At 38.5% G+C, this 26913-nt stretch overlaps 1 protein-coding gene across 1 annotated transcript in view; it reads right to left on the reverse strand.

Moving 5' to 3' along the window:
• Positions 1–22207, reverse strand: part of LOC138763834 (nardilysin-like) — a 143052-nt gene extending 120845 nt beyond the window's left edge. The window contains exons 1-4 of the mRNA XM_069938656.1: positions 21960–22207; positions 11052–11271; positions 9632–9713; positions 3181–3334 (exon numbers count right to left, since the gene is read on the reverse strand). Of these exons, the coding sequence (XP_069794757.1) occupies positions 3181–3334; positions 9632–9713; positions 11052–11271; positions 21960–22117 (614 nt within the window). The 5' untranslated portion in view covers positions 22118–22207. The remainder of the gene's footprint in view (positions 1–3180; positions 3335–9631; positions 9714–11051; positions 11272–21959) is intronic.
• Positions 22208–26913: the final 4706 nt, after the last annotated feature.

The following is a 26913-nucleotide window of genomic DNA, read 5'->3' on the forward strand; positions in this document are numbered from 1 at the left end:
CTGCTGACCTCCCTATTAGTGTGCCTTTCCAAATCAAGTTTGGCCAGTTCATACCTCTGAAATCCCCTTTTTCCACAGGTTATATTGACACCTCAGATTTCAGTTTCTCCCTCTAAAACTGCAGAGAAAATTCTATCATATTATGATCACTGCCTCCTAAAGGTTCCCTTAACTTTAGTACCCTGATCTATTCGAATTCATTACACAATTCTTTTTCTTTCTTTCTTTGGCTTGGCTTCACGGACGAAGATTAATGGTGGGGTAATGTCCACGTCAGCTGCAGGCTCGTTTGTGGTTGCAAGGGAAAATTGGTTGGTTGGGGTTGGGTGTTAGGTTTTTCCTCCTTTGTCTTTTAACTGCCATTTCCCTGGTCAGCTCATCCACAAGCTGTTCTATGAAGTCATCCTAAAGGCATTCTATAAATTCCTTCTCTTGGGATCTAGCACCAGCCTGGTTTTTCCAATCAGCCTGCATATTGAAATCCTCATGACTATTTAACATTGACTTTTTTTTTGGCATATCTTGTCTATCTCCCTCTGAAGTTTTCACACCACATCCTGGCTCCAGTTTAGAGGTCTGAAACAACTCCCATTAGGGTGTTTTTACACTTACAGTTTCCACTTAATTCCACCCACAGGGATTCTATATCTTCCGATCCAATGTCTCCTTTCTCCAAAGATTTAATGCCACTTTTAACCAGAAAAAGCACCCCAACCCCTCTGCCTCCTTCCGACACATGTATATTCACAGATATTTCGTTCACAGCTGTGATCTTCTTTCAGTGATGCCCACATTGTCACGCATGTCATGGCCTCCTTGTCAAATAAACATACAGTTGTCTTTAAAATGAAGTTATAGTCTCTAGCTCAATCATTTGTTAAAATATCTTATGATTGAATTTCATTTGGTTCATGAACTTTTTCCACTTTCCATTCCCCTCCCCCCGGAGAGAATCATTATTTTCATGTTATGCAATTCCCATTCACCTTCCAAAGGAAACAATCTTTCACTATTCACTGGCAGCAGGTTGTCCAGGGTTTGCTTGCCCTTTACAGGCTGCTCCTCCTGATATTATACTCAGTCACCACTTCCTGCCTCACTCAGAAATTGAAGTGAATTTGCAAGGTGCATGGGCCACTTAATTTTTCCTTACATATTTTATTAAGCATGCCTAAAAATTTTCAGCCCTTTCTTGGATGTTTAAAATTATCTCATGTCAAAATGGTTCCGGCAGCAAGCCAGTTGCAACTAAAAAAAAATCAAATCAAATCCCTGGCACTGATTCAATAAGAAGCCTCACATCTTGATATTGCACACCGCCAGTTTAAATAGCACAAGTCAGATAGAACAGATATAAATTTCAACCTAATTTATGTCCAAAAAAAACTTTTGCCATATCCCAATGTGCTTGGCCAGTACATTATGTAATTTGATATCCTTGTTATAAATGAGACTGGCCTATCATAGCAAATGAAATTTAATACTGATAAATGCATTTCCCTTAACTGAAAAAAATGAGACACACAAATAGAATTGAATTACGACAGTGAAGTATAAAAACTAAATTAATTAGTTAGGATAAAAAATACCTGAAAAAAATAAGTAACATGAAGAATGCAGACAATGTTTTTAATATCATGATCTATTTTGATTGGCACATCACAAAATATACTGTTTTGTATTGAATAGATAATTAAAAAGTAGCCAACAAAAGCAAAATATGAAAGATGCTGGAATTCTGAAATTAAAAAATTGCTCATGAATCAGACAGAATCCATGTTGATGGAAAAAGTTAATGTTTCAAATTACTGAGTTTTGATCAAAAGCACTAATTGCGAAAGATAATCAACCTGAAAAATTACCTCCATTTCTCATCACACGAATAAGGCCAATAATTTCTCCCCCCCCCCCCCAGAAATGGATAGAAATTGATCTCAAATAATCAGGATTATATCAACTGTGCAAGGATAGAACTAAAATCTACAATAGTCTTCCAACTATACAATTACTTTGGCAAAATAAACAAAATCTAAAAGCAACCCCTGATGAATCAAACCCACATTTCATTTGATGAAAATTTTAACATCATTAAATATCCAACAGCCTCTGTAGAATAAAATTATTTTCAATGTGCCAGAGGATATGAAAGAGGCAGATACATTTGAATAGACATGATAGGAAAGGTTAAGAGGTATTGACTAGCTTAGGTAGACAACATGATCAGCATGAACATGTCAGGACATACTCTGTGATTATAACTTCTGCTTTTAATTTCTTGGATAGTCTAAAGTGAAATCCAACTGATCCTTAGCTGATCTTGTATTTTGGTCAATTCAAAAATTGAAACTCAGCCTTCTCATCAGCAGACTAGATGCAATTTAATTTCAACTTACTGATTACAGGAATTTTAGCATCATACTTAGGGATAAAGGCACAGCCTCAGAATAAGATAATGTCTCTTTCAAACAACAATGAGGAGATACTTATTCAGAGGGTGGTGAATTTGTGGAATTCGTTGCCACTATGGTTGTGGCGGCCAAAGTGATTGGTGTATATAAAGTGGAGATTAATAGGTTCTTGTTTATTGAGGGCGTCAAAGGTTATGGGCTCAATAAAAGCAAGAGAATAAAAAAAATACATCAGCCATGATTTGAATGGTGGAGCAGGCAAATGTTCTAATTCTGCTCCTATGTCGTATGGCCTTTTGGTCTAAACTGTCAGGTGCTAATAAACCTGAAACTCAGCAGGTGAGAAAGAGAAACAATGTTTCACCTTGAAAACCCTTCATCAAAACTGGGCAGCTACGAGAACAAATTTCTTTGTTTATTCCTTTTCTTACTGGCCTCATTAATTTCTTTACCAGAAAATTCTGTAGACCTAAATAAAACTGGCCTTGCCCTAACAGAGCTATTCCCGCTGTCTTAGCCGCTCTGTAACTTGAAACCAACTTGCTTTCTAATTTTCTCCAGTTTTTAAATGGAAGGTCTTCAAACCAAAATTTAAGCGACAGTGTTTCTTCTTTCACAGATGCTGCCTGATCTGACTGCTCACAGCATTTTCTGATCTTCTTTAAATTTCAGATTTTCAGCATCCAAAATTCTATTTTTATTTTCAATTAAATCTGCTAATAATACATCTATAAATAAATAATTTTTTTTAAATTACAAAATATATGCTTACCTATCAAGGGCTGCCTTAAAATACTTCCTCTGAATATCAAATTGAAATACAGTATGTTCACAATCAGTTGATGCATTGTCACTGCCACCATGTTTTTTAAGGAAGGCATCAAAACCATTCTCATCAGGATATCTTTCACTCCCCATAAAGACCACTGCAACAAAAATTAAATGCATACTGGAAACAAAATACTGACATCATAAACTGCAACAAAGAGGAATACAAATGATTCAAATTACAAAAGTAATATTTTTTACAAAATTTTTTAAATTTAAATTTCCTGAAAAAATGTTCAAACAAATCAGATTTTGCACTGCCGTGAACAAGTGGGTAAACCAGGCAATTTGACCCGTTATCTACCAGGAAATCCTGTAGGGTGAATAGGTTGGACTGGGTAGAGCTGGTCAAAAATTAACCAGGCTCCAAAACCTAGGTTGGGGGTACTCTAGGAGCCTAGCTGAGTTCACCCGCCAATCCCTTTCTGGCAGGGTGATTCAATAAATGGCTCAGCGCCTGCATGCGTTATGTAGGCGATTAAAATAAAGAATTATACCACAGAGTACTTTGACACTGAAGCCAAGTGGCTTACTGATTTCTGTGAGAACACGCGAGCGAGAGAAAATGAGAATTCAGTTCTACAGTTTTACAGTCAGCAGCAGCAGCAAGGACTAGAACAGGACAAGCTGGCAAGCTTGTGGAAAACCCCATTTGGAAGACGGGTTGTGAGTGCTTAGTTCAGCATGGTCAAAGCCCTTGTGCTGCATATAAGAGGAGAGGACTGGCTGCCTAATGTTTCACTTTTTTTTTAAACTTTATTTAAGATTTTATAACATGAATAAAATATAAGATTACATTAAAAAAAATTAAGAATAAGATAATGAAATTACAATACAGCATCAGTAATCTAAATAAACTATACCCCCCTTCCCCCCAAAAATAAAGAGTGAAGAATTAATAAAGTTAGTAATATATGTAAGAAAAAAAAAACCACTTACAAAAAAAACCAAAAACATAACAGATAAATATATGCATTTAAATTTGATTTAAATATGTTTTTAAGTGTGATATTTTAGTATTAATTACTTCTCTTTTTGTTAATATTTTGTATTTAACTCAAACTTAATATAAAAAATTAGTAAAATTAGTAATATTATCTATCAAAAATTCTTAAACAATAATCAATTCTTAAAAAAGAATTGTAGCATGAAAAAAAAGATGAAAAAAAACTTTCTATAGAAATAAACCTTCACCAAATATCAACTAACTTCACATCTATCATCATATTAGTCACATAAACCACCATCTTAAAATAAAATTCAAACCTCATTAAGCATTGTACAATTCAATTTTAGTACTCTTCCACCATTTTTCCCTTTTACTCTTGAATACTTATCCAATAAAAGCTCCAATACCACATTTAAATATCCCCAATCATTACATTAAAATTCACATATCCAAATAATAAAAACACATCTACAACAAAAACTATATCTTCAACAAATGAAGCATAAACCACAAACAAAATTCAAGCCTCATTAAGAATTGTACAATTCAATTTATAACTTTCACCATTATTCCCTTCGTTCTATAACTAAAATAATAAAATAATATACAATAGAATTACCGCTCCTTTCACCTTGAAGTTAAAGAATAAAAAGCTTATCCATCCCATTCACATTTAAATTTCAAATATTCCTTATCTACTGAATAAACTTTACAAAAAAAACCACATCAACTTTTAATTTTTAAAACAATCAAATACTTTCTTATGCTTAATAAAGTTATTAAAACTGTAAATATTAAAAAAAAATTAAATTTAAACATTACTTAAAAAAAAAGGAAAAAAAAGGAAAGAAAAAAAACACCCCCTCCCCTTATCCCCTCCTAGAACTACAAAAAAAAATATAAAAAAAAATTTTAAAAATAAAAAAAACCTTCACTCCTCAATCCAAAAATTAATAAGAAAAAAAAAACCAGGCAGGAGGCAACTGCTACCTCCTCCTGAGTCAACCGCTCATTGCGGTAAGTCCCACAAAATATTGGGTGTGAGATAACTCACACGTAGCTGATGATTTCTGGAAAAATCACCCAGCTCCCTCTCCCAACTCACGTTTCACTTAAACTATCATCATTATTTAAAATTTTCTCAAAGAAAAAAAAACTTTTTATTATTTTTTTTTTTTTTAAATCAACTTTATCACTTTCCATTTCTCCTTGGAATTAAATTCCCATCTTGTGTCTCCACTCTCTTTGGCGACCCTGGAGGACTACATCTTTCCTGAAATTGTGTAATTGGTAACGATTGAGCAAAATCCATGGCTTCCTTAGGATCATCAAAAAATTTTGGTTGGTATCTTGAAAAATCTTCAATACCGCAGGATATCTAAATGTTGCTTTATAACTTTTTTTCCACAACACTTCTTTCACAAAGTTAAATTCACGTCGCTGAGACATAACTTCTTGACTCAAATCCGGATAAAAAAAATCACGATTATTCTGAACCATCAAAGGAGATCTTTTTTGTTGTGCACTTCTTATGGCCACACGCAAAATTGTCTATCATAATAATTTAAACAACGAACTAAAACAGGTCATGGCTTTTGTCCAAAAGGAGGCTTTCTTCTCAAAGCTCTATGAGCACGTTCCAGTATTAAGCCTTCCGGGAACTTATCTTGTCCTAATACTTGGGGAATCCACTCAGTAAAAAATTTTCTTGGATCTGATCCTTCCATATCTTCTGGTAAACCAACAATTTTTATATTATTCTGTCTGGATTGATTCTCCAAATAATCAACCTTTTTCACTAAATTTTTATTCTGAATTTGTAAAGTTTCAATTGTTTTATTGACATCTTGTAATTGATCTTTACCTCAATTAAACCTTGGTCACAAAAATCAAGTCTTTCACTCGTTTTAAGCTTAAAAGCTCCATAATCAGCCATCTGTTGAGTATTAATATCCACCAAGGTATTAAGTTTAGTATCAAGTTGATCTAAAGTTTTAGCGAATTCTTTACTCTTAAGAAACATATCCACTGAAGTAGATTCAGACACAATAGGGTCCTGTTGCTTCTGAATAGCCAAAGGATCTTGTATTCCCTCCCTTAATTTAACTGCTTTTCTTGCAGTGTGACTTCGTGTAGAAACCCCTGCCATAACCTCCCCAGTAATATCTGGAGGTTGATGGCGAGGGTTATCCCCAAGCCATATTCTGTCAAGCATCTCCGACACATTAAAGTCTGTAGAAATCTTCATTTCAGGTGGTGCACTTCGCAGCACCACCGCTACATCAGTCAGTGGACGTCCCTTTAACTGCAAGCCTTCAGCTGGCTGCTTCCCAGCTGTTTCAGCTGTCAAAGGCTCTGTAACAGCGCTCATAGCGGGCGTTGATTGAAATACACGCGCCCGGCTAGCCCTTTGTTCTAAAGGGCTGCTGGGCGCCATTTTTAAAGAGTCCTACCGGCAAAGAACAGAGCTCCGCTACTGATTCCTGTGCTTCTCCTCCTGGATCCATTCCACTCTGAGTCCTGGCTTCTTGTAAACAGGTAGGCTCTGATATCTTCGGAAAATGTAATTTCTTAATGATCTGTTGCCGTTTTTTCTTGCTTTTTTTCAACAATTGTACCATTGGAAACTAGTTTAACAGCTCTAACTATATCTAACCTTGAAAAGGTTTTAAACAGGCATTTAAAGACAAAACAATACCAAAGAGTCGGGAGAGGGCTGGAAGGCATGTCTATTCCTTACGCCATCTTGCCACACCCCCCCCAATGTTTCACTTGAAATAAGGGGATCAAAAAGGAACTCTGTGGTGACCTGAAAGAAAGAGGTTATCATATGGAGAGCCCTGAGGGGGTAAGTTTCTTCAACAAGACACTGAAGTGGCTGATTAAAAAGGAATCAGTTGTGGGTGTCCAGCGTACAACAAATCTCTCTCTGAAAACTGACAAGAACCTTCCTGAGTGGTAACCATTTACCTTTCAAGCACCAAAGCCTGGTGAACTTTATAAATGTTAAATTCTGTGTACAGTATAAGAATTGCCTGCAACCAGTGAACTTGGAGGAATGAGAAGTGAGATTGGACTGTAAATCAAATAACTTTTCTGAACTTACACACACATTACATACATGTGCGCTTAGAATTTGAAGGAGGTTAGGTTAGTTAAGTAAATAGTGATAAGTTAAAGTGCAATTCTGTTTTCACGTTTAAAGATAATTAAAAGCAACTTTTAAGTAGCCATTTGTCTTGGTGAATATCTATTGCTGCTGGGTTTTAGGGTTCTCTGAGCTTGTAACACTGTTCCTTCATCATTCTATACTTTGCTTGCAAATGTCATTATTTTTTCTTCCTCCCATCAGTGTAGAGCATTTCACTCGCGATGTCATCACAGGAGGCAGGACCTCTGTCGGTAATTTTCCAGGTAAGGTTGGGGTATGAAAAACCCAGGAAGTGCAGCCTTCCTGGGAACTTCACCCAAGTCCCAGGAGGGTTACCTAGATTTGGCGATGTGAAAACGCCTAAAGATTCACAAAATCTTAAGCAATAAACAAACAGCTGGAGGAAGTCAGTGGGTGAAAAGAAATTGTCAACATTTCAGGTCTTGACTCTGCATCAGGGCTCAACGTTTCAAGTTGCAGGGTCTCAACTTGAAATGTCCTTTACCCTCTGGCCCCAACAGATTGTGTTGAGCCCCAAGTTCCTCCAGCAAATATGCTAGTAGGATTCATCACGATACATTAAAATTCTCTTTTTAAAATATTTTTATTGATTTGGTAGAGAGAAATATTACATGTTATATATTGTCTACATATTAATTACATAATTTTATATAATGCAATACAGAATATGAATCACAAGTGATTTATACATCGTCTTGTACACAATGCTCAAATAAAATAGAAATTCCCTTATGAAAATTTCACCTCATTCTAAAATTATGATATATTCTTGTTGGTATCTAATTGGACTAATCTCTTCTACTTAAAAAGGAAAAAAAAACAACCCTCCCACTAAACATAGTCACCAGCAAATAATATGTAAAGAATCAAATCTCTGCTCCTGGAAACCCCCAGAACACCCCTATTTATGTATTAAAATTATGATAGTAGTCTTTAATGTTTTTATCTATGTAATGGAATATATATTTGGGAGATAAATGGTAAAATTAGAGTAGGTTACATACATACACATTTTAAAATAGATCTTATTTGAAATACTGAAGAATTTATATTCAGAGAACTTTACAGAAACTATGGAGAATGCTATACACATTTCACAAGTAGGTGCTAATTGAAATGACATCATAAAATGAATAGAGCATTGTCTTGGACTGAAGACACTTTAGCTGTTTGCAAGGATCTACAAAGTGCTCACAGAAAGGTCACTCCTGGATTCTTGTTTACCTAAAACAACAGATGGGAGCAAAAAACTAACTCCTATTGTTTGCTGGAGAAGGTCAGGGGTTTTGCAAGTGAGAGAGTCACATGGGCTTTCTAGCAGTTAGAAGATGAAGAGAAAGAGAGACTGAACAGTCACAGCTGAAGCAAGCAGGAAGCTTGTTGGAATTGAGACAGAAAGCTCCAGAGTGGTGGATGACTGTAAGTGCATGACTTATGGTGGTACCTCAGTTGTAGAAATCCTGGAACAAATCTCACTCTGCAAACCTACAAAGAGCCTTCCTGAGCAGTAAGCATTTACCTTTCGAGCATCAAAGCCTGGTGAACTTTATACATGTTAAATTCTATGCACAGTATATGAATTGCCTGCAACCAGAGAACTTGGAAAAAGGAGAAGTGAGAGTGAAATGTGAACCAAAGAACCTTTCTTAAATTTACACACACATTACATACACGTGCACTTAGAATTAGAAGGGAGTTAAGTTGGGTTTAGTTAATAGAGATAAGTTAAAGTTTGATACTGTTTTCATGTTTTTAATTATCTTTAAATAATTTTTCTTTAAGTAACTACTTGCATTGGTGAATATCTATTGCTGCTGGATTTTGGGGCCCTTTGGGCTCATAACATCTAATTTTCTACAAACTCCAGCAACACATAATATCCTGTACCCATTGCATACGTGTTGGTGCTAAGTTATCTTTCCATTTCATCAAAATTGCTCGTCTGGTTATCAATGAAGTAAAAGATACTATTCTTTTTTGAATTAAGTTCAAGGAAATATTCTCTTCTTGAGAATAACCAAAGCGATAAAAGGGCACGGTTCCAATTTAATCTAAAGAATCTTTGATAAAAGTTCTGATTCATTAAAATCTGAAGTAAACTTTACACAAAAGGAATATTTATTGAATTTAATCAGTTTACAGAAAATTATATACCACTGAACACATTTTTAAAGAACTTGTTATGATAAAAATTACAAAGTAACAACATGAATTACATTTAAAGATTTATCTTCAAATATACTAAAGTTGAATTATAAAGCAGTCTTAACTCACTGTGTTCCAAAAAATGTGCCAATCCTGGAAGGTCATCGGGATCACTAAAACTTCCAATCCCAACACAAAGGGCAGCTGCTGACTACAAACAATGAAAGGCATAAGAAACACTTCCGCAATTTTCCTATCCCCATGTCTAATGATTCTTCTGCAGTATGGACTATAACAAGCAAAAACGATCAACAAACTAGAGTTCTACATTTTCCTACTACAGCTTCATGTCATTTGAATTCATTTGTACTCACAGGACCTTAATCTAATGACAATTAAAATTATTCTAACTGAAGAAAGGTAATATAGCATGGGAGTTGGAACGATAAAGTTTTCAGCAAGCACTTGATCGACAGGAAAAGATACTCTTGACCAACCAGGCTTGCTTCCACAATTGTTCATTCCTCACAGTCACAATGTACATCCTACTGCCCTTTCAAAACTAGAAAAACTCCTCTTACAAAAAAAGTCATAAATATATCCTGTTGAAATGCATCAGAAATTCCTCACCAAAAAAAAACCCATTCCAACCCTCAAGTGATCAAAACTAATGCTGAAGAACAACTATTATTGTAATAAAAGGGTCACAATCAACAGCTGTTGTTTATTCATGAAGTTAAAACTATTTCTGATGTGGAGCAAGAACCTGAAAAAATGCAAGACAGACGATTTGGAAATCAGTTTCATCTAATATACTTGATATAAAATTCATCAATCAGAATATCCTCCAATATTTGAAACAAATGTAAATAGGAAATTGTAATATGTCTGCAGAATTTAACATTGGGACAGGAGGTAGGCAAATGATTCACATCATTAAAAATGTATGCACAAAGGAAAGTCAGTACTAAATAAAAATACCAATATGAAGCTACAATTTATTTGATCATATTAAGGTGAATTTATATATAGTTTACTTAGATTTTCCTCTATTTGAGGACCATTACTAATCTCACATAAAATATTGCAGTTAAAATCCAGCCAGATTCACAATTGAACTGGAGTGTAACTCGATCTCCTTCTACTGTCACGTTAAACATAGAATCTTGAATTTAATTTGTAATGACACATAGATCTTGGTTCAGAGTAAACCATGCAACTTTAATGCATGCCTACTTTTATAATTAAGACAAATCTAGATTGTATCAAAATAATTTATAGAAACTGCAAAATCCAAATATCACGTCAAAATATCAACACATCTTTAAATTACTCTTGCTGCATTAGTTTGTGCTTTAAAATCTACACACAGGTGATCTTAAAATAGAATTCTACTGATAATGAAAAACAAAGTTATCCATCACATTCTTTGCTCCAAATCACAGACTATTATCACACTATTGTTTTTTTTTTCTAATGAGTGTAGATTCTTACAGTAACCTTCAAGTACATGAATATTCACTGGTATACAGCAAAGGAAAGTCTTTACCTGCTTTTCAGATTTCTTTTTCCTACAACAATGTTGTTGTAAATCTTCAAATTCATCTTCTTCATATTCCCCTGATGAATCTTCAGCAGAATCTTCATTTGATAAACTCTCAGAACTGCCATCACTTTCATCTTCCTCATTCTGTGTTTCCGATTCAGATTTATCAATAGATATATCCGAGATTAAGAGTGCACTTAAACCATTTTCTAGTTTGATATATCTGAAATACATTGATAATATTTTCAACAAACTATTTTTTCATGTAAAAATACTCCTTGTATTGCATGGATGTGATACATAAAAATGCTAACAGTTTCCCTAACTATATTGTATATTTATTCTTAATCACATTTATAATTGGAACTGACATCTTTGTATTCATCTGCTGAAACTTTACACTTCAACTATTTCAATTTTAGTTTCAGCTTGCATGCTTTTCCTTGGAATTTGGGCCACTTTCTTAATTAATTAATTCTAGATTGGGATTTGGCAACGGGTTGAACGTGGTGAAAATGTTCCCAGGTGCATCTATTTCAATGCAAGGACTATTGTAGGAAAGGCAGACGAGATTAGAGTGTGAATTGGCATGTGGAATTAAGACTTTGTGGCCATTAGTGAAACTTGATTGCAGGAGGGGCAGGACGAGCAGCTCAATGTCCCAGGCTTGCGTTCCAAGGAACAAGAGAACTGGGGTGGGAGGGGGGGCGGAGGAAGGAGGTGGTCTTGAAGGGTGGGGGGGGTGGGGAAAGGAGTGACATTGCTAATCAGGGAAAATATCACAGCTGTTCTCAGACAGGACAGAGGAGAGGGCTCGTCTACTGAGGGACAGGAAAGGTTTGACCACACTCGTGCAGTTGATTATATGTAGATTGCCCAATAGTCAGCGAGAATTGGAGGAGCAAATCTATAGAGAGATAGCAGACAGCTGTAGGGCACACAAGATTGTGATAGTAGGAGATTTTGAACTTTCCACATAAGACTGGGACTCCCATACTGTACCCTTGGCTTTCAAGTGATATTGGAGATCTGGTTCAGAAGAAGAGGTGTGTTATGGACCAGCAGCAATAGAAATTCATCAAGACAAAAGGTTACTTAAACAAGAATTGCTTTTAATTATCTTTAAACATGAAAACAGGATCAAACTTTAACTTATTACTATTAACTTAACCCCTTTCTAATTCTAAGTGCACATGTATGTAATGCATATACAAGTTCAGAAAAATTCTTTAATTCACAGTCCAATCTCACTTCTCACTCCTCCAAGTTTACTGGTTGCAGGCAATTCTTATACTGTGCACAGAATTTAACATTTATGAATTTCACCAGGCTTTGGTGCTTGAAAGGTAAATGGTTACCACTCGGGAAGATCTTGTCAGTTTTCAGAGAGAGATTTGTTGCTCATTGGACACCCACAACTAATTCCTCCTGATTAGCCACTTCAGTGTCTTGCCAAAGAAACTTGCCCCATCAGGGTTTTCCAGATGATAACCTCTTTCTTTCAGGTCACTACAGAGTTCCTTTTTGTTTCCCTATTTCAAATGAAACATTATACAACCAGCCATCTCTTCTTGTATGGACCACAAGGGCTTTGAATAGGCTGAACTAAAAACTCACAACCCATCTTCAAAATGGCATTTTTCCACAAGCTTGCCATGTTCCAGTCCCAGCTGCTGAACTCTCTCTCTCTCTCTCTGAGAAAACCACATGACCATCCTAGAACAACAAACTGCACTCAGACTGGACCCAATCTTCTGAGTCTGTTCATCTGTTGCTTTCCAAAACAATAATCCATTATTCCATAGCATGTCAAATTAACACCTACTTGTGAAGTCCTCATAGGCATTCTTCAAAGTTTTTGCAAAGGCACTCAAAACCTGGACTGTCTGGTTTGAGCAGAGCTCTGGCATTTTAAATGAGATCTGTATTGAAGTGATTGTTTCTTTTTGTGACCTACACTAAAAATCCAGCCACAATTTATCTCCTTTAAAACGTATCTACAAAGGAATTTTAACGAGTTAAAATTCAGTTATAACTAAACTGATTTTAAAAATCACTAGTGATAATACTACGCAATATATAACATGTTATAACAATGTAACCCAATATTGAGAGTCTATATTTCTATACATGATCAATTTTAACATCTTGACAAACAATCTGCTATTACACTATTTTTACCTCTGATATGATTAATTTGCAGATTATATTGTTGTAATATTAAAATCCAGTTTAATAATCTTCTGTTTTTATTCTTCATTTTATTCAAAATTACCAGAGGACTGTAGTCAGTAAATATCACAATTGGTTCATGAGAGGTACTGAGATGTATATTAAAATTCTGCAGAGCAAATATTATGGACAATAGTTCCTTCTCAATAGTGGAATAGCTCCTTTGATCAACATTGAATTTTTTTGAAAATTAGGCAACTGGATGGTCAATTTAATTATGTTTTTGTAATAAAACTACACCTGCTACCCCCTCATTGGCATCCGCTGCTAAAGAAATGGTCTGTCAATATCAGGAGATTTGAAAACAGGGTAATGGCATAGCATCTCCTTTAAATTTTCCAAAGCTATCTGATAAACTTCAGTCCACACAAATTTCTCCCTTCTTCAAAAGATTGGTTAAAGGAAGAGCAACTTCAGCAAAATTTCCTATAATATCCTGCCATTCCTAAAAATCGCTTTCTTGCCATTGGGAATAGGAAATTCAGAAATCGCATTCACCTTAGTTTGAACGTGTGCAACTTTGCCATGACAAATTACATGACTTTAATATGTTATAGTAGCATTTGCAAAATGATTTTTTGCTATATTAACAATTAAGTTTACTTTGGATAATCTTGCAAACAATTTGTCCAGTCCCCTCAGATGTTCTTCCCATGTGTCACTTTTTGTGACCAAGTCATCAATATAAGCATCTGTATGTGTTAACCCTTGGATTACCAAATTAATCATCCTTTGGAATGTTGCAGGGACATTTTTCATGCCAAAAGGTAACACATTATACTATATAAACCAGATGGAGTTACAAAAGATCCTTTCCTCTATCAGTTAGAGGCACACTCCGGTAACCCTTCAACAAATGCAACTTAGTAACAAATTTAGCTTTCCCAATTTTATCAATAGTCATCTATTCTCAGAATAGCATAAGCATCTCTTTTAGTTACTGAATTAATCTTCCTGTAATCTGTACAGAACCTAATAGTTCCATCTGGTTTCAGTACCAAAAATCAAGGAGAACTCCAATCTGAGTTCGAAGGTCTAATAATATCATTTTTCAACATATATTCCACCTCCTGATCCATTATTTTACTCTTCTGGATGTTTATTCTATTTGAGTGTTGTTTTATGGGACTTGCTTTTCCCATATCCATATCATGATAAATTACTGTCACCCTTTTTGGCATATCAGGAAACAAATTTGTACATTTCAAAATTAATTATTTCAACTGCATCTGTTCTTATGACTTAAGATGGCTTAATTTTCCAAAATTGCTGAGTTAGGAAGGTGTACAGGAACCATGGTTTCTTTAAGGTTACCCTCACAAGATTCTGTTTCCATAATCTTATGATCCATAACTTCCTCAACCCTGTCAACAACTAACACCTTTGATACAGATTGTTCTCCACTACCCATATACTCATAATAAGGTTTCAACATATTAATATGACAAACCTGAGTTTTATTCCTTCGATCTGGAGTGTTAAGAACATAGTTAGCATCATTCAGTTTTGATTTAACTGTGTACGGTTAGCTCTCAAAGGATTGTCATGTGTTGGAAACAAAATTATAACTTTATTTCCTGTCTTAAAATTCCTCACTTGAGCTTTCCTGTCAAATAAACACTTCATTTTACCTTGAGCCATTTCTAAATTCTCTTGAGCCAAAGTCCACATATTTTGTTACCCATATTTAAATTTAGAAACATAATCCAGCAAGTCCAACTGCACATCCTCATTAACCCACTGTTTTTAATTAATATTAAAAGTCCTCTAACCGGATGTCCAAACACAATTTCAAAAGGGCTGAAACTAATGCATCCTGCACAGCCTCCCTTGTTCCAAGTAACAATAAATGAATCCCTTCGTCCCAATCTTTTCCATTCTCCAGACAATAAATCCTCATCATATTTTTAACTATAGAATGAAATATTTCCAAAGTTACCTGAGTTTCAGGATGGTACACAGATGAAATGATCTATTTTATTTCCAACTCATAAATCAACTGCTGTAACAACCCAGGCATAAAGTTTGATCCTTGATCACTCTGGATATCAACCCACCCCCCAATCTTCATTAGCAGGAATATCAAGAGGTCTCCATTTCCTCATCAACAATTCACCCTTCAAGTAATATCGACAACCCATTTCTTTAATCTCCTGTTCATTACTGCCTTGTCAATAAGATCTGTATCTGTCCACTGTTGCTGAATTAACTCTTTCCTTGACAAAGAGAAATCCTTACTCTCACAATTACCCAGCTCTTTCAAAACTATTTCAGAAGCACTAGACAAGTCTCTATCAACTGGATCTTCCTCAGCTCTCATCATTTTCTTAGACAAAGACCCTGTTACAGAACATGCAGGATACATCTTACAATCCTCAACATCATCCTTACTAGGCTGATTCGTTAATCTCAAAACTGACCCAACTTTATCCTCTGCCAAATCATTCCCTAATAAAAACGAGACACCCTGCATGGGTAACTTTGAAATTACTCCTACTACAACAGGTCCTTTAACTAATTCTGAATTCAGCACTATGTTGTGAAGAGATATTGACTCTACCTCATCTCCAACACCTTTAATCAAAGTCATCTCCCCTTTTGATCAAAAGTTGAAACATTTTCCAACAACAGTGTCTGAGCAGCCCCAGTATCTCTAAGAAATTTAACTGGAACCTCCTTTACTGAAACCAAGCCCTCTGACACAAAAGGTTTGAAAATATCCGTGTCATCCTTACCAGGTTTGGAACATCTGTTCTTAAATTCAACTGTCTGAATACATGCTTCTGGTAAAACCTCCTTTTCCCATAAAATCTCTCTTTCAACACCAGACAATTCACAATAACATGACCATATTACTGACAAAAATGCATACAAATCCAGAAGTTCTGCCCTTTCCCCCTTACCTTCATCTTTTCTCTTAACATTCTCACCAGACTTAATTTCAGGCTCACTATTCTGCTCCACATTAACCCTCTGAACAGGCTTATTATTCTGAAATTTATTTTTTTGTGAATTAGGGCAAATTCATCCGCTAATCTAGTCATTTGCCACCACATCCTCATGTCTCTTTCATCAAAAGGAGGAACTAGCTTTACCTCTCTACTCGCCAAAAAACCTCTCCCCAGGAGTTACAGCCTCAATTCTCTTACCTCCCTCCGTTTTTCTCTTTCCCCTCCCACCCTCCGTTTTTCTCTTTCCCCTCCCACCCTCCGTTTTTCTCTTTCCCCTCCCACCCTCCGTTTTTCTCTTTCCCCTCCCACCCTCCGTTTTTCTCTTTCCCCTCCCACCCTCCGTTTTTCTCTTTCCCCTCCCACCCTCCGTTTTTCTCTTTCCCCTCCCACCCTCCGTTTTTCTCTTTCCCCTCCCACCCTCCGTTTTTCTCTTTCCCCTCCCACCCTCCGTTTTTCTCTTTTCCCTCCCACCCTCCGTTTTTCTCTTTTCCCTCCCACCCTCCGTTTTTCTCTTTCTTCTCCCACCCTCCGTTTTTCTCTTTCTTCTTCCACCCTCCATTTCTCCAATTCCAATTGCAACTCAAAAGATCTATCCTCCGGAAAATTATCCAAGTCTTTCTCAGCAAATTTTCCCTCACCTATATATTATTGCACTATAATCCTCTGTATTTGTATTTTCCTCATCCAATGCTCGACTTCAGTCAGCTTTAATGCCTTAGAAATAATTATCAGTTCCTCTTTTGCTCTGCAGCTCTGCTAGTGATGACTGTAACAAAAATGTATCAACATCCATTGCTGCTGTTTTTCACACACAAATTAGCTTGAAAAAAACAATTAATAAATTACAAAAACTACAATTTTCAATCCAAATGGACGAGACCCCAAAAATGTTAGGAGCCCAGAGGACCCATAAACCCAGCAGCAATAGATATTCACCAAGTCAAATGGTTACTTAAACAAAAGTTGCTTTTAATTATCTTTAAACATGAAAAAAGAATCACACTTTAATTTATTACTATTAACTTAACTAACCTAAATTAACACCCTTCTAATTCTAAGTGCACATGTATGTAATGTGTGTGCAAGTTTTAAAAAGTTCTTTGATTAACAGTCCAATCTCACTTCTCATTCCTCCAAGTTTACTGGTTGCAGGTAATTCTTGTACTGTGCACAGAATTTAACATTTATAAAGTTCACCAGGCTTTGGTGCTTAAAAGATAAATGGTTACTGTTCAGGAAGATTCTTGTTGGTTTTTAGAGAGATTTGTTTTATGCTGGACACCCACAACTGATTCCCTCTCAATCAGTCTTGCCGAAGAAACTTGCCCCATCAGGGTTTTCCAGGTGATAACCTCTTTCTTTCAGGTCATCACAGAGTTCCTTTTTGTTTCCCTTATTTCAAGTGAAACATTAGGCAGCCAGTCCTCTCCTATTGCATGAACCACAAGGGCTTTGACCAGGCTGAACTAAGCACTCATAACCAGTCTTCCAAACGGGGTTTTCCACAAGTTTGCCAACTTGTCCTGTTCCAGTCCCAGCTGCTGCTGCTGACTGTAAAACTGCAGAACTAAATTTTTTCTCTCTCTCTGAGAAAAAGCCTGTTTTACTCTCTCTGCTTGCAAAACCCCTTGACCCTCTTAGAACAGCAAGTTCCTATCCAGACAGCCTGTGGCTCCAACAAGTTCTTTCATCTGTTGCCTTTTTGTAAACAACAATCCATTAGTGAAGTTTCTTGGGCACACTCCAAAGCTTTTGCAAAAGCTCTGGGGTTGACATGGCTTGCAAGAGCAGAGCTCCTGTATTTTAAATAAGATTTGTTTTAAAGTGCTTGTATGTGACCTGCACTAAAAAGCCTTCCCCAATTTATCTCCCAAAAATGTCATAGTAATAAGTTAGTTTGATCTTGTTTTCATGTTTAAAGATAATTAAAAGCAACTTTTGTTAAAGTAACCATTTGTCTTTGTGAATTTCTATTGCTGCTGGGTGTTGGACTCCACTGGGCTCATAACACTATGACAGATTATTTAGAGGTGGTTTGGGAGGAATTGTTAGAGCAGCTTGCGCACACATTTTAAAACAGGACTTTTGCAGAATGCTTTTGCAGGAGGCAACAGTATCAACAGCAGCTTGCCTGGGAGAGCATGTGATCTTTGCAGGCAGAGGAGAAGAGTTTTGCTCTTAGAGAGGGAGGGTGTGAAACAGAGAGAGATGAGACAGAAATCAGTTCCAAAAGGACAAGCTGGCAAACTTTGGAAGGCTGTCTGGTCTGGAGGAGATTGGCAGTCTGAAAGGTGACCTGAAAGAAAGAGGATCATCTGGAGAACCCTGAAGGGGGCAAGTTTGGTCAGCAAGACTGATTGAGAAGGAATCAGTTGTGGATGTCCTGGAAAAGGAATCTCTCTCTGAAAACCAGCAAGAACCCTCCTGAGTGGTAACCATTTGCCTGTTAAGCACCAAAGATGGGTGAACTTTGTTAATGCTAATTTCTGTGCACAGAACAAGAATTGCCTACAACCAGTGAGATTGGATTGAGATCCAAATAACTTTTCTAATCTTAAATATACATTACACACACCTGCGCTTAGTATTAGAGGGGGGATTAAGTAGTTAGGTGGGTTAAGTAATAAGTTAAAGTTCAATTCTGTTTTCTTGTTCAAACATAATTTAAAACTACTTTTGTTTAAGTAAACCTGTGTTGTGGTGCATATCTATTGCTGCTGGTTTTTGGGGTCCTCTGGACTCCGTAACAACACTAAAAATAGTCCTCAAAGACATCTTAAAGAGAACAAATTGGGGAGATAATTAATTTTTAAAAAAAATACAAGGCATGACCATTAATTGTTGAACATTAAGATCAAGTATGGTCAAGAGGCTAGAATCACAGCAGTACATAGATGGAGTTTGGAAACTAAGAATTTTTTAAATAAGGGTGATGCTTAATGAAGCAAAGAATAATGATAACTTTCTATCCTTGATATCAAATAATTACATATATTGATTCAATTTGTATTCAAATATTTGGGATAGCCAACATAGATATGCAAAAAGCATCCCAGCTTAACACATGTAACTCACAGGATTCATAAAGAAAGGCATGTTCACTTTTCCTCCCCTCCCCCAGCATGTTCACTTATTCTTTGAAATGTCAGTGTGAGAGAGTGTTCCCAGCTTCTATACGTTAAATCTTTTAGCAAAGTTACTTTGGGGGTTGGTCCAGAGAAGGGCAAGAGATAATAATGCTTTTAACAGTTGCAAAGGCACCTACTTTCAAAGTCATAAAACCAGTGTTACTGTTCCATTGAAAGGCTGAAACAATGAATGTTTACTAAGGAAGACATCTATTTAAACAAAAGGCCAACTGCCATAGGACTTGGGTTTTGGGAAATTGAAACTAAAAACACAGTAGTGATCAAGCAAGTCATGTGATTTGAGACAGTTCAAAAAGCAGCATTTCAGTTCATCAGTCATCTGGAAAATTAAAGTGACTTCCAGGAAGATGGTCATTTCTGCTTCTTCTCCTTGTCAAAAGAGAACAATGATCTATTGTGGCCATTGTAATTTTCACTTTTGACTGATCCATATCCGGGCAAAGAAAGCAAGATCATCCTTGCATTTGGATCATGACATTTTGATAGTTACTTTGTCTGACCCTTGCTTAGGTCTCTGAAAGCACTGCAGAAGTCACAAACTTCGTAACCTCTATGCAAGAAAGAGGGAAGTTATGACAAATCATTCAGATAAAGAAATATTTCTCTGAAAGCAACACAACAAGAATTAGTGAGTTTCAAGAAGTCTGATGACTCCATGTCTCAATGACTTCATAATTACTTCTGAACATCAGTTTAAAGGTTCTGAGTTTCAACACAAGGTTTCTAAGACTGAACTCTGAATTGACTTTTCAGGATTGTCCCCAAGCTGTAATGGTTTGGGTAATCCACACAATATATACACATTTGCACATAATTGGGGTTAAAGTTTAGAGTTAAGATGTTATATTATTAATAGTTATTAAGAAAAAAAATATTGTTTAAGATACCATTGTCTTGATGAATTGGTCTATGATCTAACAAGAGTCACGTATTTTCACCTGCATTCACCTATCACCTGTCAATCTGTGTTCCTCCCCACCCGCCACTTTCTCCAGGTGTCTGCCCACTTACTGCTGTTGCTGATAAAGGGCTTGTACCCAAAACGTTCACTATCAATTGCCTTCTATGGATGCTGCCTGACCCTCTGAGTTTCTCCAGCATTTTGTGTGTTTCTTCAGAATCTATAACAGTGGTTCTCAACCTCTTTCTTTCCACCCACATGCCACTTTGTATTCCCTATGCCACTTTAAGTATTCCCTATGCCACTTTAAGTATTCCCTATGCCACTTTGTATTCCCTATGCCACTTTAAGTATTCCCTATGCCACTTTAAGTATTCCCTATGCCACTTTAAGTATTCCCTATGCCACTTTAAGTATTCCCTATGCCACTTTGTATTCCCTATGCCACTTTAAGTATTCCCTATGCCACTTTAAGTATTCCCTATGCCACTTTAAGTATTCCCTATGCCACTTTAAGTATTCCCTATGCCACTTTAAGTATTCCCTATGCCACTTTAAGTATTCCCTACGCCATAGGTGCTCTGTGATTAAGGTGGTATGTGGATGGAAAGAAAAAGTTTTGAAAACCATTGTTTTAATTGTACCTAACTGATTCCTTATGTGCCCAGTTTCATAACTTCAAAGGAAATGGGCATTACTGACAATTTTCTCAAGCAAAATATTTCAGTAATAATTAGGTCTAGAGCAGTGGTTCTCAACCTTCCCTTCCCACTCACATTCTTTGGCTTGGCTTCGCGGGCGAAGATTTATGGAGGGGTAATGCCCACGTCAGCTGCAGGCTCGTTTGTGGCTGACAAGTCCGATGCGGGTCAGGCAGACACGGTTGCAACCTTCCCTTCCCACTCACATAGTAATCCCTTATTAATCACATAGCACTGATGGCATAGGGAATACTTAAAGTGGTATGTGAGTAGAAAGAAAAAGGTTGAGAACCACTAATCCATGATCTCTCTTGTTTACCACCATTCTTATTTCTAAGCCCATTTTACTCACAAAGCTTCTCTCAAAAGAGACTCCTGATAACCCAAGTTTCGAAATAATTTCTTGATGCCCATTTAAAACTAAAAATCATCCGCACTGCCGAGCTGGTGACTGAACCTACAATTTCTTGAGCAACATAAACGCCACAGAACCTCACTAGAGCGAAATGGAATAGAATTTGACACCAGTTCGCAGGTGCATCTGTTGGAGCAGATCAATGTGGTCTGTGGAAAATAATACGCCCTACGTCAGTTCAGGACTACTATTTGGGAATCGTATTACGATTACTTCCATAGCACTCACTGTGTCTCAGTGTGCTTTACTGATTCTGATAGGTTCTGAGATTACCACTGCAAGTCTTAATAAACTGAACCTAATCTGAGTGAAAGAGCTTTTGGAAGTAATGAGTGACCCAGATGATCAAACTTTTTCACGGGACAGGAGGTTCCCATCCTTCCAATTGATACAACTTTCATCGTCAGGTCCCACATCAATTATTAGAGTTTCTTCAAGTGCGTTTTCAACAACGCAAAACGAGGATCCCCACCCTCCTGGAGAAGCAACTCCTCTTGGACGTCCTCAGGCCCGGGCAGGCCTTGGCCTGGTGACTGCATGGCCGCAGCCTCTCCTTGCTTACCTGTACTCTTTGGGATCACTGGGAGATTTGACAATGTCCGGATCGCCTCGGTTATTCCCAGGTTTAAATTCCTCCTCCTCCTCCTCCTCCTCCAGTCTGCGATCCGCCTTCTGGCTCGAATCTCTGACAGCCGTTTTGGATTTATTCTGCACAGGCATGGCCAGGCCGCGCCGACCAAGCCGGGAGGCTGAGGATGGGCTCACGGCGGCGCCCCGACACCCGCTCCCTGCCGAAAGCCTCGGCCCGAACCTGCGGCCAACCAAGCTCACAAATATCGCAGCAGGCTCTTTCACAGATCGAATTAGTAGCCCCGTTACGCGACCAATAAGAGGCGAATACAAAGCCGGTGGGGGGCGGGAACCTGGCGCTGCCAAGATCTCGGAACGAGGAAGTCGTTCTCAGTGACCCTTGGCTGACCCCCGCCCGCCTTCTCTCCTCCACCAAATCGACCGACTGTGAGAGAGGTTGGTTCCCACCCACCTCATTTCCATTGGTGCTTTTGTCTCCAACGCAAATTCTGTATGGCTGTCCTTGCACGTCAATCATTGCTGGGACCCGTAAAGTTCGGTTGCCTCAAGTGGCCTGTGAGGCAGGGCGGGCGGTCGGTCTATCTGATCTGTCTGCATAGCAATCGCCTCACCCTGCTCATTGCATCTCTCAAAGTTCATCCTAACCTCTGCAACGTTTGGAACAGAGATGCAGAAGAATGTCTTTACCCAGATGGAGGTGAATCTCTGGGGGAAAAGTCACTGGGGTGGATTTAACCCTTTGCACTCCGGCCATTTTTAACCTTTCATCACATATACTCCTGATTTAGTCCATGGGTAAAATGGGTATAAAACCACTCCCGAATAACAGGTACATGGAGTATATGTGCTTGTTGGTAGTCCCTGAAAAAAAGGGACACGGATTCCAGAGGGTTGAGACAAAGTAGATAGATACTTGATTTGAAGGGAATTCAGGGTCTTGGGGAGAATGGGGTTGAAAAGGATAGTAAATCATCAAATGATGGGACAGACCTGATGGTTTGTGTCGCCCTAATTCTGGTCCCATGTCTTATAGTTTAAGATGTGTTGTTTCCTGGTAGAGCACACATCTCGTCACAAAACTGTTCTCTGACTCAATATCCAAATGCATGATGAAGGGAAGGGAGACCAAAAAAGTGAAAGGAATTCTGTGAAGGTGAAAGCACCGATCACCACTAATTTGAGCTCTTCTCCCACCCCTCAAGGTATTAGACTTGCTGAGTTCCTCCTGCAGTGCGAATAAAAGCTCTCATGACTGGAGGAAGAACCAATGCTTTTATTAGCTTATAGCTATGGGTAGGGTCTTCAGAAGGGTTCAGGGTTTAGGCAGGAAACCAGGGTTATATGTAACAGATGGGGGCAGAGCCAGCCATCAGCTCAACACACTACCAGTGAATCTCAGTTCACTGCACCGCCACCAGATCGTTTTTTTCCCTCATTAAATATTGATCATCAAGGGAGTATTGTGTTTAATTCTGGTCATATTATCAGAAAGCATCTGAATGATTCTGAGGATGAGGGACTATTAAGATAATTTGGAAAGGCTAGAATTTGTTTTTAAACACGAAGATCTGAAGATGCTGTGATTGAAGTTTGCACAAAGATGCTGGAGAAACTCAGCAAGTCATGCAGTGTAACTTATGTAGCAAATATAGATACATAACCAATGTTTTGAGTCTGAGCCCTTCTTCAAGGTATGAGCAAAAAGCAGACAGGGGCCTGCATAAAATAGTGGGGGAGCGGCAAGGTAGGTCACAAGCAAAAGGTGGATACGAGTTGGAGGGCACAAGAGAAAAAAAGATGAGAAATTATAGGGGGAGGAGATAGCTCTCTGAATAGAAAGGGAAGGGGTGGACAGTTGAAGAAAAAGAGACAGAGGGATGGGGAAGAGAGGGAGACTTTGAATTGAGATTTTATAAAAGTGCTGTGGTGATATGTTTCCTCCATTGTATATAGTTATTGTTAGTTATTGTATATAAGGAGCTGGCCAGGCCACTGATGACTCATACCCTATGACTCCACCCCTGTGGTCTTGGACCATAAAGGTCGAGCCACCTCACCCTTCCCTCCATGTGGATCTGGGCTAGCAAGGTTCTTCTGTATATTAAAGCCTATCGTTCTCTCAGCCTAGTCTTGGTGGTTACTGACAGTGCACTACAATTTAATATACAGAAATGTATTCCTCCGGTAATGGAGAAGCTGCTGCTCCCCAATCAGTTAGAAGTGGACCCCCAATCTCCAGGAGCGTCTGAACAGTATGAGCACTGGATCAGATGCTTCGGCAATTTCCTCAAGGCTGCTGCCGAACTCGTCAACTCTGATGAAAAGAAACTCAAAGTTCTGCAAGCAAGAGTCGGCCAGAGGGCTATCCAAGCCATCAGGAACAGCGCTACTTACACCAAGGCGATGGCTGAGCTTCGGGCCCTCTACAAACCAAGGGTCAATGACATGTACTCGCGTTACCTCCTGGCATCCAGGAAACAGCAGCCCAGTGAGTCAGCAAAAGAATTCATTTGTGCCCTGCTTGTACCGGGGAGAGACTGTTGGGGTAGTTCAACGGCTCCTGTGCCGGAGGCCCAGTACGTTGAAGACCTAGTCCGGGATGCCGTGTGTCAGGGTTGAGATCTGACTACATAAGGCAGTGCCTGGTCAAGGAAGACCAGTTGCCAGTGAAGCGAGCCATACTGCTGGTAGAAAAGGCTGGAAAAGAAGCATTCGCTCAGCTGGCCACCCCTTGCAGGGTCTGATACAAGATAGGAACATAGGAAGTAGGAACAGGAGTAGGCCAAAAATGGCCCATCGAGCCTGCTCCGCCATTCAATACAATCATGGCTGATCTAATTTATGACCTAACTCCACCTACCTGCCTTCTCCCCATATCCCCTAATTCCTCTATCATGTAAAAATTTATCTAACCGAATTTTAAATATGTTTAATGAGGCAGCCTCAACCACTTCCCTGGTTAGAGAATTCCAAACATTCACTACTCTCTGGGAAAAACTATTTTTCCTCATCTCTGTCCTAAATCTACTCCCCCGAATCTTGAGACTGTGTCCTCTTGTTTTAGTTTCCCCGGCCAGCTCAAAAAACCTTCCTACATCTATCCTATCCATACCCTTCATAATCCTATATGTTTCTATAAGATCTCCTCTCATTCTTCTGAACTCGAGCGAATACAATCCTAGACGATTTAATCTTTCATCATAAGTCAACCCCTTCATCCCAGGGATCAACCTAGTAAACCTCCTCTGGACCGTCTCCAAAGCCAGTATATCCTTCCTCAAATATGGAGACCAGAACTGGACACAGTACTCCAGGTGCGGTCTCACCAGTACCTTATACAGTTGCAACATTACCTCCCTACTCCTGAATTCAATTCCTCTAGCGATGAAGGCCAACATTCCATTTGCCTTCTTAATAACCTGCTGCACCTGCAACCTAACTTTTTGCGATTCATGCACAAGCACTCCCAAGTCCCTCTGCACAACAGCATGCTGTAGTTTTTCACCCTTTAAATAATATTCAGCTCTTTTATTTTTCTTGCCAAAGTGGATAACCTCACACTTACTAACATTGTACTCCATCTGCCAGACCTTTGCCCACTCATCCAGCTTAACTATATCCCTCTGCAGACTCTCCACATCCTCATTACAATTTGCTCTTCCACTCAATTTGGTGTCATCTGCAAACTTGGCTACACCACATTTTGTCCCCTCCTCCAAGTCATCAATGTAAATGATGAACAGTTGTGGGCCTAACACTGACCCGTGTGGCACCCCACTTACCACTCTCTACCAACCTGTAAAACACCCATTTATCCCACCAGGCCAATATACTTCCCCAGACTCCACTTTCCTGTAACTTACTGATAAGTCTCTTGTGCAACACCTTATCAAACGCTTTCTGGAAATCCAAGTATACAACATCAACCTGTTCCCCTCTATCCACCGCACCCATTATATCCTCAAAGAATCCTAACAAGTTTGTCAAACAAGATCTTCCCTTTCTAAAACCATGCTGCGTCTGCCTGATTGAACCCTTACGTTCCAAAAGTTTCACTATTTCATCTTTAATGACGTCTTCAAGCATTTTTCCAACTACAGACGTCAAGCTAATTGGCCGATAATTTCTAGTCTTCTGCCTACATCCCTTCTTAAAAAGTGGCGTGACATTTGCTGTCTTCCAGCACACAGCATCCTGCACCTGTACTCCCTGCTGTGAAGGCATGTCCCTGACTGAATGGTCAGGCTCTTTGTTCCATGCAAAAAACACAATACAAAAATTTAATCATGTTCCAGAGAATCAGGAGTCTCTGAAGAATATCACTCTACAACCTGCTGCAAGTGCACCTGTCCTTACAATGACTCCAGGCAGGTAGATCACCCCTCTGGGACACTGGCCTTTGAGCAAACACCTACACCAAATGCCGCAGTCATTGTTCCAGTTTCAGAGGCTTTCACTATTACCACAGGGGATGGCACTCACCAGGCTCAGGCGCTCAGGACTGGTGGTAGTTGAAGAGGCACATCTCATTCATGCCAGACAACCCGGAAATATCCCATACTCCCCTGATCACCCTGTGTTTTCACATCACCCCAACACAGACAGCACCCTTTCCAAGTAGTCAGTTGGTGGCCCCTCATCTAGACACCCAGCTGGCAGAACAGCAGGCTATCCTTATCCCTGCTCCCTGCAGTTCCCATGGACAGAGATCACCAGTGCACCAGATTCGGTTGCCTTCGCAAATTTTTGTTTGTTATTGTGTTCAAAGACTAAGTGGGGGGGGGGGGGTTCTGTTCTAAAAGGAGGGGTGAATGTTGTGATATGTTTCCTCCATTGTATATAGTTATTGTTGGTTACTGTATATATGGAGCTGGCCAGCCCACTGATGACTCATACCCTCTGACTCCTCCCCCATGGTCTTAGGC

This window comes from Narcine bancroftii, chromosome 5 (genome assembly GCF_036971445.1).
Source record: "Narcine bancroftii isolate sNarBan1 chromosome 5, sNarBan1.hap1, whole genome shotgun sequence".
NCBI classification, from domain to species: Eukaryota; Metazoa; Chordata; class Chondrichthyes; order Torpediniformes; family Narcinidae; genus Narcine; species Narcine bancroftii.